The 12,531-nt window shown below is 46.8% G+C and overlaps 1 protein-coding gene across 3 annotated transcripts in view; it reads right to left on the bottom strand.

Annotated features, from left to right (window-relative positions):
• Positions 1–1,177: 1,177 nt before the first annotated feature.
• Positions 1,178–12,531, bottom strand: part of SH3GL3 (SH3 domain containing GRB2 like 3, endophilin A3) — a 183,445-nt gene continuing 172,091 nt past the window's right edge. For 2 of the 3 annotated variants that reach the window (XM_004472084.4, XM_004472085.4), the window contains one exon: positions 1,178–1,672. In XM_004472084.4, coding sequence (XP_004472141.2) covers positions 1,467–1,672 — 206 coding nt within the window. In that variant the 3' untranslated portion in view covers positions 1,178–1,466. Of the gene's footprint in view, positions 1,673–8,843; positions 9,039–12,531 lie in introns of all 3 variants that reach the window. The other variant, XM_058294748.2, reaches the window with a different exon arrangement.

The raw sequence follows: 12,531 nt of genomic DNA, 5'->3' as shown, positions 1-12,531 counted from the left end.
TTTTGATAATTCATTTCCTAAGTATCTTATGTTTTCTGATGCTAATGTAAATAGTATTGTTTTTAGTATTTTACTATTAAATTTAGCACTGAATAATTGTTGCTGGGATATAGAAACATTTCTGCTTTTCACTCTTTGCACCAGTTGTTTCTTTCTCTTACTCATTTTAAGAAGCAATTATATAAGGCTATATCTTAGACATAGTCCCTTTTCTCTTTCCTATAGTCTAGTTTGGCCTCTGAAAACTTGAGTCTTCTTTGAAGTATGCTTCTCTCAGTCTTCATTCCCCAAAGTTGGAAAGAAAAACCTCTTCCCCATTCTTCTGGTTTCCATGAGGAGGCATTTTCCCTAAACATTGGGAAGGTGGGTAGGTGGACTGCCTCACAGTGTAGCCTTAAGGTTAAACAGGAACACCCATGTAAAGCAAATGACATACCTCTACTCCACAGAGGTAAACCTAACTAATTCTTCCTCCATTTGGGTTAGGACACAAAAACTAGCTCCTAAGAGGAACAGCCTCAGCCTGAATTATGCTAAGTCCAAAGGTCCCCAGGAACCCTTGGTCCCAAAACAAGCTGACACAACTTTTCCTGGAGGAGCCATAACATCCACTTTGATTCCTGCCCCCTCCCAGTGACTTACCTTTGAAGCAGATAAGAATCTTTAAGGCAAAGGAACTTGGAACAAGTCTTGGGCATCTTCTAGACAGGTAATTCAGATGTTTGAACACTGGTGTATCTTTCTGCTGAACCCACTTCACTAGGACTTATCCTCCCTGACTCTAGGCTGTGACGTCTGCTTAATGCTCCTGGACTTAATCTTGGTGTTACTATTTGGCCTCCTTTAGCTGAGGCAGGAGGGAAGTGAAGGCCCACCCGCAGGCCTCCTGACCTGCCGTCAGAGCCAGCATCTAGGCGTCTGTGCCCCCTGGTCAGCCATGGGCCCAGGACAAGTTTGTGCCTGGAAGGCTGTGCTTAAAAATCAACCCGGCATTGAGAATAACAAGGCCTTTTGCCAACACATTGTGTCATATTTATTGGGCCATACAGGTAAGCTAAAACACGCTGAAGGGAAAGACCAGATGCCATCAGTAATGTCAAGAAACAAAATATTTAGCATTTTTAGTTGCACATGTTGCTTTTTAAAACCACTGCAGTGGAAGAATATAGGCAATTCATTGACATAACTGCAATGGATGTGATTTATTTTTAGCAACGAGATGTACATACATTTATAACCAGTGACTTTTAAGACAATAAGCAAAAAAGAAAACTATATTTTCATGTAGCTAAGCCAAGATCATTTATACAAATTAAGCGGATACAAAATACATTAAAAATAGAACACACATACAAAAGTCATTAAGTTGGTCAAAGAGCAAGGATGTCACAGAACACCACATTGAGAGAACATTGGTGTGAATTCATTTCGGTTATCAAAGTATATCCAAAGTTTGAGTTACACATTTACTGAGGTAAAGGCACGATCACTTCAACATAATTAATGGGGAAGAAGCCAGATTCCCCACGTATCATTCCTTCATACCAGTTTTCATCTATTTGATTGGTTAATGTAATGATGTCCCCTTCTTTAAATCCTAGTTCTCCTTGGTTTTCTGGCTCAAAGTCATAGAGACCACGACAGCAGGGTTGATCCATGGGAACTTTAGTACCTGTCCACATCATATGGAGACAAAAAGGATAGGTTAACATGACAGATTACCCATGGGAGCCTGGAAACCTGGCAAGGATGGAAGAGCTACTAAAGGCAGCCCTCTGCCTTCTTCCCTTGGCAAGGCTCAGTTCACGGTGCTGTGTGTGGTCTCGGGTTCCCCCAGCTCTACCCAGCTGCCCTTCACCTGGTGCCTGGGCAGGGCTGCCGGGCTCAGCTCACTCTCATGGTAATCCCAGCCAGGGAGTTCCTGCCCAGCCCATCTCCCTGCAGCAGCTACACAGCTCTGTCTGGAGCCATGAAGGAGCCCAGGTCTCACCCTTGGGTGCCCTAATAGTTTCTTAGTGGAGTCAGGACACAAAGAGGAGAAACATCTAAATAACAGAGATGAGGCTGTGTATCTCTTAGGGTTCAGAAGCTTGGAGGGGAGAGGAGGAGGGGAGGCCCAGGAGGTTAGGGAGCACGCCCTAGAGCTGGAACGTGGACCCGCTGGAACGTGGCCAGGATGAGGGACAGAGGGGAGGAACCAGGATAAGGAGCAGACCATTTACAGACCAGCCTAATGTCTGCGGATTATTGAATCAAGACCGAACTTCAGAATAACATTTGTAAAATACTTTTTTTTAGATTTCAAACTAAAACATAGTATTGTTAAAAAAAAAAAAAAAGAAAATACATATATGCAAAATTGAAGAAAGCCAGCTGTAACCCATTAACCCAGAACCAATGTTAAATTAGCATTTTGGCATAGAAACTTCCAGATATCACTATGAATATATTTGTGTACATATTTACATATAGTTGTTTCCATAAAAGAATCATCCTGCACCTCTGACTGTGAACATCTTTCCAGATTATTTTAATTCCTGACCAGTTGTCAACTGCATGAATACAAAAATGTCTTTAGCCAATCTCCTATTATTAGACATTTAAGGACCTTCCTTCCTTTTTCCCTCCCTCCTTTCCTCTTTCTTTCTCACTCTCTTCCTTTCTTCATTCCTTTCTTCTTTTTCTTTCATTGTCTCTCGGTTTTCACATAATTCTTTGAAAAAAAATATATATATATATATTTGCCAACATGCACAATTAATCCCTTAGAATAAATTCCTAGAAGGGGATTTGCTGGTTATAGTACTTGAATTTTTCCAAGACATTTGATATTTACTGTCAATCTATTTCTCTATCACGTTTTTTCCTAAAAAGAAATTGAAGGACTCATTTTATATTACAAATCTTAACCCTTTATCTCTCATGACTGATATAAGCATTAGCCCCAGCTTATTGTCTGTTTTCCATTTTCTTTTGGAGTGTGTATTAAGGGCACGGTTTGTTTTGTTTTGGCATACATACAGAAATTTTCAACAGTATACGTAGTCGAATTGATCAAACTTTTCATTCATGGTTTATCCTCAACAATTATATGTGAATATTCTAATATATTTCATTCCAATAATTTTTGCTTTTTTTTCTTATGAAAATTTTTACTTTTAATCAATTTGGATTTAGGAGAATAGTATGAGTTGAGGATTTTTCTTTCTTAGTAGCAATGCTTAAGCAGTTGTCCCAATACAATTTGTTAAATAATCCATTTTCTACTGATTTTCAAATACTATCTATCTTTATGATACATTTAATCATCATGTGAATGTAATTCTATTTTAGGGTTTTCTGTTTTGTTCCACTGATCCATTTCTATACCAGTACCATAGCATTTAAAATATTTTAGCTTTAAAATAAATTTTAATAACTGATAAGACAAGTTCCTCATCATTAATCCACTTTAAAATTCCCTAGCTATTTTGATGAAATCGTTCAACCAAGTAAATTTTAGTATCAGGGTACCAACTTTCCCTAAAAAATCTCGTTTCAATTTGAATTGGATCATAAGAGTTTTTTCCTTAAGTATTAATAAGATTAATTTTAGGAGTTTTTTTTTTTAAATAAATGACAACTCCATGCCTTGAAGAAACAATACTTATTCATGTGTTATACTTTATACTTTTTACTCTATGGCTGGACTGGTTTGTCACTATGAAAGATTTCTGCATCTGTATTTAAAAGGGAAATTAGACTGTAGTTTTCCTTTCTATGCTGTTTCAGGTTTTGTTATCAGAACTATTTCAGCTGTATAAACTCAACTTTTCTTCTTTTTCTATTTTCTAAACATTAAATATTAAACCTTGCCCCAAACTATCTGGGCCTGTGGCTTTCTAAACGCAGGGTGCTTACTAGAGTGTAGCTTATGGTGGCAACTTAGTGGCCCTGGGACCCCACTCGTCTCTAGAGGTCCTGAAGGGGACATGCAGGACCTCCGCAGTTTCCACGGTTCCATGTGAAGGAGCTGGAGGAGGCCGGAGGGTGGGCAGAGGTCCAAGGGCTGCCCAGGCAGACGCTCTGTCCTTGCCCAGGTGGGAGAGAGCATCAAGCCCTCCCTCACCCCAGGAGCTCTGGTCAAGGAACTTCTCCAGATGGGCTGGCTCTGCATCGCGTTCCTGTTGCAGAGTAAAAAGCCCGCTGCTCGGGCCATGCCAGGCCAATTAAAATCAGAATCTCGGGGAGTGGGACCCCGCAGCCGTAGTGTCAAAACTTCCCAGGCGTTTCCAATCCCCACCCAAGGTGGCAAGCCACCGGCGTAATGGCCCTCCTCTCCTCCATTTCCTTTTACCAGATTCTGGGGGTGTTACGGAGCGTCCATTGGCTCCTGTTCCTCTCAGGTGGGCAGCTCCTCCTCGGGTGGTGTCTTGCAGGTAGGTCAGCCTTTTAAAATATGGGTCTACCTGCACTATAATCTCCAGAATTCACTTGATGTTTCTCACACTTGGATGGCTCCTTCCATGCCAGATTCCCCTCCACCACCCCAAGTTAGTATTTTTCTTTTGTCATAATGATAGGAGTTGGGGGGTGGTGGAAGGATTTAAATACTTGGGCTCAGTTCATTGTCTTGAATTTGAACAGAATCCCATGCAGTCATTTCAGAGCACTGGGGAATGCATAATTACAACCCAGAACTTCTCGTTTTCCTTTGGAAATGCAGTGCCTATAAGGGCAGGGAGGGTTGGCCACTGAAAATCCACGGCAACCTGAGCTTTAAGTCAAAGTACGTTTTATTCATGGACAACTGTTTTAATGTGGTCTATAAAAATAATTAGTGTTCTTTAAGCATTTCTTCCATTACCAGTTTGGGACAGAGAGGACCAGGTGCCAAACCACATGGTCGTCTTGGGAAGCATTTCCTTGAACACACAATGTTAATGCCAGAAGAGGAGCTGCCCATCTTACATGCACCCTTCTCTTTTTAAAAAAGAGGCAGAAATGCCTCCAAGAGGTCACGACAGGACCCAGAGGTAACAGACCAGCGAGAAAGAGACACCAGGACTCCAGGCCCACACGGGTTCCAAGTCACACCTTCCATGGTCTATGCAGCTGAGGCTTGCCGAGGCATGTAGGCATTCTGTAGACTCTGATGCTGACTAATTTTTTTTTCCCAGTAGCCTGCAAGCCACCCACAATGACCAAAGCCAAGACTCAATGGCAGGCACACACTCATCCAAGCTCACCACCTGTGTGTGCACGCCCTGCACACGCACCCTGGACAAAGACACACTGCCCACTTGCCACTTCATTCAGCCCAGGCAAGGGGCCCCTGCTACGTTGCCCACTTTGCTCTTCTGAGAGCTGGGAAATGACCAGCACTGACATCACTCCACCAGTAAATAAACCCCCAAAAGGAGCCATCTCTCTCGAGAAGACCTCTGGGTGCAGAGACCCCTGACTCGAGTAGTGTGTGCGCGCACCTGGCTTCCGGCCCAGCGCTGTGCTGCCCGCAGCACCAAGCCCAGTTCTCGACAGTGTGGGCAGCAACCAGAGTGCAGCCTTCCTGCCCTCAACGACAAATGCAACAGGAGAATTCTGAAATATCGTCCAATGCATGTTTCATTCTGGGTCAATGTTCTGAAATATCGTCCAATGCATGTTTCATTCTGGGTCAGAATTTTGAAGTAGGTCCAATGCATTTTTCCTTCTGAGCTGTCCTTGCTAGCCAGGGCTCTCAACCCAAGTAGCTGTGCCTCCCTTACTTTAGGTGCAGGCAGAACCAGATGTGAACAAGGCCGTCAATGTTTAGCTTTTGCTTTCCAAAACAATGACATTTCAGTTGTGAAATGCTGTGAAAAGCAGGGAAAGCCAAGGCTTTCGGGCTTTCCTGCCAGAGTGAGGTAGGCTCTTGTAAGATTTAAAGACAGAGAAAGAGATGGACTGACTCTCAGGTTCCAAAGAACCAGAGCTGGAAGAACTCACAGGTTTCATTACAAGCCGCGGAGAAGGAAGGGCTGCTTCCTGCCACACGGAGAAGAGACACAAGCCCTTCCTGGAGGCAGGGAAGGGGCCGAGAGAGAGACAAGGGCAAGCGAGGACGATGAAGTGCGCCCTGGACGCCAGCCCAAGCAAGAGGGGATTCAGCCCCACTTGCCCTGGAACTGTGGGAGAAGCCAGGCTCCCAGGGGCCTGGCCAACGGGGGGCAGGGAGAATGGAGCAGGGCAGGGGAGGGAGCGTGTGTCACTGAGAAGAAAGGGGCCTGAGCGGGCACCACAGCTCCCCGCCCACTGCCGGTGCTGAGAAGAGACCCCTCGTCCTGCAGAAAATGAGGAAGGTGGACCTGAGGTGCGTGGGCGGGAGCAGAGCCCGGTGCACCTGGCACGGGTGCTGGGCCAGGCCTGTCAAGCCACCCCAGCTGTGCAGCCCGGTGAGGACCCAGAACCCCCTCCTGGGCACCCCGTGAGGCCCCCAAGGCTGCCTTCCACCCAGCACCACCCTCAGGCGGAGAAGGCAGAGGAGAGCCTTTGAGAAAAGCCAACGGCCCTGCCAGGGGATTTCAGAGCTGGCTGTGTTTAAGTCCTGAACTGACTAAAAAATGGATATTCTATGCTTTCTATTGGAAGAGACTAAACCTTAAACTGACAAGATTATGGTTCTTTCCACCATTAGAAGAAATGGAAAAAAGATTTTTTTTTTTTTGGCCAACAGTGGAAATGGAAAAAAGATTAAGTTGTTTGCGCCACTGGTATAGACGGAGGCTCGTAAGGTCAGTTCAGTTATAGAGAAGCGAAGTTTCTGCCCACCTGAGTGACTGGGTGTGAATGTTCCCTCCACACAAAAGGCATGTCAGTGTCCCCACGGATGCAAGAACGTGTCCTCAGGGGCGCCTTCCAAGCCAAACTAGAAGCAGACGTCTCCCAGGGGCCGCAGGGCTGCGCTTCCCGCTCTGAAGCGGGCCCTCCGCTGAGATTTTCTCTTCACTAACAAGCAGCTGTCCTCCCGGCCAGCCTCTGCGGACACGGCTCCTCTGCGCAGGCCGCCCCCCCTCCAGGCTCCCTCGTGCTCGGTGCCGGGCACCCGCGACCACCGGGGAGCAGCGACCCCGGGCCCCCTGCCTGCCGTGGGCCCGCGTGCGTCCTGCAGGCCCCCGGCCCCGCACGGCCCACAGAGGACGCCGCGGCCTGCGCCTGCCCTCGCCAGGAGCCCGGGCTCCTTTCCTCCCACTCCTGAGACCTGGCTTTAAGGTAGCAGGAGAGGGGAGGCGGGGAAACACAGTCTTCCTTGTTAAAGGGCTGAGACAAAGATGATTTGAACAGAGAAAAGGGAGAGTCCCTGTTAAATATTTATTGTTCAAGCTCTGTTCCACTCCATTAGGGGGACTGGAAAATAAAGGAGAGCCTACCAAGGTTTAAGGTGGCAGGGAGTGACAACTGTGAAACCCCCACACTGTAAGGGGGAAAGTAATGTGCACTTCCCTGCTGGCAATAATGCAGTCCTGTTTCTAACAATATCGGGGTCTCTTATTTTAACAGCAGGAAAATTCTCTGCAATGCTCCCTCTCCCCCCACACCCTGCTCCAAGTCCCCCCTTTTTTTGCCCAGGTCCCTACTGTGAAGGGTAACTCACATATACAGAGTTGGCCAGTGCATATACACAGATGCCCAGAGCATTTTGTTCTAGTAACAGCAGTCCCACAGTTCCTCAGCCCTACTCAGCTACAGGGATTAAATAATAATAGCTCTCGGTTTTGTTTTGTTTGTTGTTGTTGTTGTTATTTTTTTAGGAGGTACCAGGGATTGAACCCGGGACCTTGTATATGGGAGGCAGGCGCTCAACCACTGAACTGCACCTGCTCCCCGCTGCCCCAGCTCTCAGTTGTTAAGATTTTCCATACGCCAGGAAAATACTCTAAGTGCCTCAGATATATTAATGGATATAATTCTCAGAGAAATCATATGATGAGGTACCATTATTTCCTCCAGGTTCATAGATGGAGAAACTGAGGCAAGCAGGAGTCCCAAGCACTTCGGGGGCCATGGTGATGGTTAACCTCCATCGCGGTCTAGAGCCCACGCTCTTATCACCAGGCCACGCGCCCCCGAGAACCTTCTGCCTGTGGGTTGGTTCCGGCTCGCTTTCTGAGCCCACCCAGCCCAGGGGCCGGGCCAGCGCTGGGCCGTCTTCACCAGCTGGCCCGGCCTGGGAAGGGGCTCGGGGCGCTCGGCGCAGCGTGCCCCGGGAGCGCCTCTCAAAGCGCCGTCTCCCTAAAGCCAGGAAGGCCCGGCCAGCCCTGCCAGCCCCGCGCAGGGCACGTATTTCGTGTCCAGCTCTCCTTCGCCTGAGGGCCTGCGTCAGAGCGAGCAGGTCAAGCCTTCAACTAAAAGGAAAAACGGGTGTCCGCCCAGGCGGTGGGCTGGGTGGCGCGCGGGGCCGGCCTGGCCTGCTCGTGCCTTCTTGCTCTCGCTCCCTCTCGGCGCCACCCCAGGGCCCGGGAGCCCGTTCACCGCAGCCCTGCGTCTAACCTGGGCTGAGGGGGGGAAGCGGAGTGGCCGGCGGGGCAGGGGGCACCCCTCCTCTGTAGCTCTAGAAACCCTGGCTCCACCGGTGTGCTCGAGCTGGGGTTCCTCTCAGACCACAGGAGCCCGCTGCGCTGTGCGCTCCCCGCCGGCCCTGACGGGGGTCTCGTTACCTGGAAGCGCGGGGTCAGAACAGCCCCAGCTAAGGGAAGGGCGGGCTGCAGGGGGGCCCGCCCCTGTGTTGGGGGAGGGGCCCGCCCTGTGTTGGGGGAGGGGGCGGCCGTGCTGGGCGCGAGGGCCTGGCGGGCTGCGCGGGGAGGAGGCTGTGGGAAGCTACTGACCTGGCGGGGGCGCTCGGCCTCTTAGTAAATGCCCCAGGCTGCTGTGCCCTTTGAGCTTTTGTTCCTGCTTTTTAAAGCTTTCCTCTTTCCTCACTTGTAGCCAGGCTGCGACCTGTCACTTTTTCCTGCTGCCAGGAGCCTTGCCGAAGCAGTCCCTCAGGCCCTTCTACTCTGCCGCTTCCAGTCTGCTGTAGGCTGGGAAATCAGACAACCGGTTAGGGAGCAGCAGCAGGCACCAGATTCGGGGCTCTGACTCTGTAGCAAGTCTGGGGCTCAGTGCCTGCCACACATCATCTAATTTTACCCTTAGAATGAGCCTGTGCAGTAGGGGTGCTAATCCCCCTTCCATCGGCGAGGAAATTGAAGCCCAGAGGTATGAAATGACAGAGCCAGGCTTTGGGCCACCCTCGGACTCCCACGCCCGTTCCACAGTGGGCGGCAGGGCACACCCCTTTGGGCTGCCATGGCATCAGCTTCTGCTCACTTCCTGGTGCTGGGAACTTGAGCGGTGTCTCCTTATTAGCCCTAAGCTACTGACAGGCCAGTTCAGGAGCAGAGAGGAAGGTGCCCTGGAATGGGGGGAGGCAGTGGCCCAATGGGGCACGCGGAACCCCAGGCCCCTTACAGAGGCTTTGGTCCCACAGTCAAAAGGCGCCCTGAGATTTGACTGCCTCGGCGATGCCCATTTAGATAGTTCATCTCCTGATGTTGAGGAGCAAAAACCTGATTTGGAATTTACAAGCTGATTTCCAGTTCAGACCCTCTCAAGCGGGTACCCTGGTCAGACACCACATGGCAACCCATTAGAGAGTGTCGCTGCTCAATGAGCACAAGCATAGCTGGTTCAAGCTCCTATCAAAAGATCTATTTTGCACCCACCCCAACCTAAAATCTCAGGCTCTTATAGCAAAATTCTTTTAGCTTTTCCTTTAGCTGACCCAGACAGCACTGGTATGTACTTCTGATCAATACCACAAAACCCATTTGTTCAGCATCTCTGGAATGCTAGTTTTGTCCACTGGTAAGAACATATTGATGGAAATTCTGGCTTTTATAGCAACAAACTGTGTGACCTTGAGTTCCAATTTTCTTATCTGCAAATTTTAAGTTTTGTTCTATTTAATGGCTAAGTAGTAAACTACTAAGTAAGCGTAGTCTGTTAAAAGTCTCTATGCTTATGAACTATCTTTCTAGAAATAAGAGCCTTGTATTTTTCCACAGGTGATGTGACTTATTAAAATTATTATATAATCATTATAATCTATAATGAATCTATAACTCATTTTAACCATAATTTCAATTCCCTACAATTAACATGCATTATAGTATATGAATTTAACCGATAAAGTTTGTGCCCGCTACCTTACCAAGCCTTGATTTGTCTATTGAGCTGACTTTTGCAGATATTTCAGAAACTGTGCCCAATTTACATATCAAAGCTTCCTGGGAGGTGAACCCTCTAATACAGACAGATCCAACATTTGTGGATTGTTTTTGCCCCTCCCCCCCCGAATAAAGGGAAAGGGGAAGACAAATGACAACCTTAATCAGAGGTGGCTTTGTGGCCACTAGTACAGGGGTCAGCTTGCAGCTGGTGTTTGTTTTGGCCAGCTCCTTGCTTTTTACAATGCGGATTAGCCGCCAATACTTAAAAATCGAGAGATTTCGCTTAAACATGTGAGTTCTAGGTTCTCTTGAAACCTTGGCAAGGCTGGCTGGCTCTGCAGGGCTCCAGGGCCCACGTTCTCAGGCATCAGGGAGCTGGTGTTGGCTCTCGGTCGCCCCCTGCAGGCAGGCCAGGGTTCTCTGCTGGCTGTGGACTCCCCTCTCCCCATCTCACTCCTGACTCGAGGTCTGGTACCAGCTGCCATTCATCACTGACCTGGCACTTTCGTCTTATACTCTCCCCAGGTATCTCATCCCCACAATGTGGCATTAGAGTTTGCAAGTGGGGCCACCCTTTGGACAACTCCAGGGGGCATCATTCAAGCACAGCAGCCTCTGGAATTGTGCTCAGCAGCTGCTATGCTTGTAATAATATATTTTTAAGCAAAGCCTATATATTAATATTTGGATGATGGTATTTAAATTTTAGTTTATCAAAAGTGCCATTGTAAAATACATACTATGATGTTAAAATAAGCAGTATTTGAGATAATATAGTCGTTTAGCCATTTCAGCCAAGTAGTCTTAAAATTCCCACAACTAAGCTAGAAGTGAAGCATTCCCTGTAGTGAGAAGACATGTCCCTGCAAAGCTTCCTTCACATTTGAAATAAGAGACTCTTCCCCTTTCCCACATCAATGGCTTCTCAGCAACAATGGCGATCACAGTTCAATTTTTAATTTACAGAAAAATAGTATTTTTAAAAAGTATAGATTATATCAAATGTTCAACCTGTTCACTTTTCAGATTTTTAAAAATACTAAATTTTCATTAAAGATAAAAATTGCAGCCATAGTACTTAGCTAAAAAGAACCTTGGTAAGTACCAAGTCCAATCACTTCACTTAGGAGCAAGGTCAAATCAGCCCAGAGATGTTAAGAAATTTACCAAGTTGCACAGCTATTAAGTGCCTGAACTATATAACTCAGGCCTCCTGTTTCCCTGTTCATTTCTCTGTCAATAACTCTGACTTCCACTGGTAATGCACAGAAGGATGTGCAGAGACAGCCGGGGGTGGGAGGATGGGAAAGAAGAAAAGGAAAAAGGAGAGAAGAGAAAAGTGAGAAATAACCTGCTGAGTGAGCAATCACCGTCATCACTGCTCTTTGAACTTTTAATTTCCTCTTTGGATATTTAGGTTAAAAATATGTATATTTCTATTTGCTAAGTGCCTGTCTTCTTTAATTTTCAAACTTCACATTTTACTTTTGAATAAATGTTTGTTTTCCAATAATCCTAGAGATTTTGCTCCAGTGAGGGAATGACTTTGGCTCTAGAAATTACAAGAAATTTATAAAAGTCTCTTTTATACCTAAGGGGAGTTAGAATGTCTTAATATAAACCATTTGAGAGATTTATTTTGCCTCCCTCTACAACACCCGTAGGACACATTTGGAATCCACGTTTGTTAACTAATCTCAGCCTTTGTACATTTTTTAAGTCAATTTCAGTTTGGAATATTTTTAACTCTTAGATGTAATTATATAAAGTGGTATCCTTCTCAAGAATTTCCATGGGGGGAAAAAACCTTTATAATAAATGAGTGGATTTTAAAAATGTAACAACAACAAAAAAAAGAATAATATACCCTTTGACCTTTAGTCTTTAGATTTATAATTTAGTAAGTAACTACTTGGGGCCTGATAAAAATTACACAGGGGTGGGGAAGATTCTTTAGCTTAGGTCACAGGTTCCTATGCCATTTTCTTCAAAATCAAAGGTTTTCTGGGCAATACGCAGGCACTTGCGCAATCTCAGTCCAAGGACTTTTCTCTGTCGGGGACAGAGGGGCAGTGTGTGCGGCTCAAGCAGCATGACCCCATAGTCACTGGCTTGGACAGGCGGTCGCTCCTCCTAGCCAAGGCCTGACATTGGACTTTGGTCTGCAATCCATCATTTCAAGATGCGAGTCCCTCCTCCTCTGTTTCTGGCTCCCTGTGTTCTTTCCCTCAGCCACCTAGCAATGATTTCATCACAGATCCCATCTCAGTCGAAGGATGGATTCAGCCTAATTAACCGAAGT

The sequence above is a fragment of the Dasypus novemcinctus genome, chromosome 3 (assembly GCF_030445035.2).
Source record: "Dasypus novemcinctus isolate mDasNov1 chromosome 3, mDasNov1.1.hap2, whole genome shotgun sequence".
In the NCBI taxonomy this organism is placed as follows: Eukaryota; Metazoa; Chordata; class Mammalia; order Cingulata; family Dasypodidae; genus Dasypus; species Dasypus novemcinctus.
This window is presented reverse-complemented; position numbering and strand designations above follow the sequence as displayed.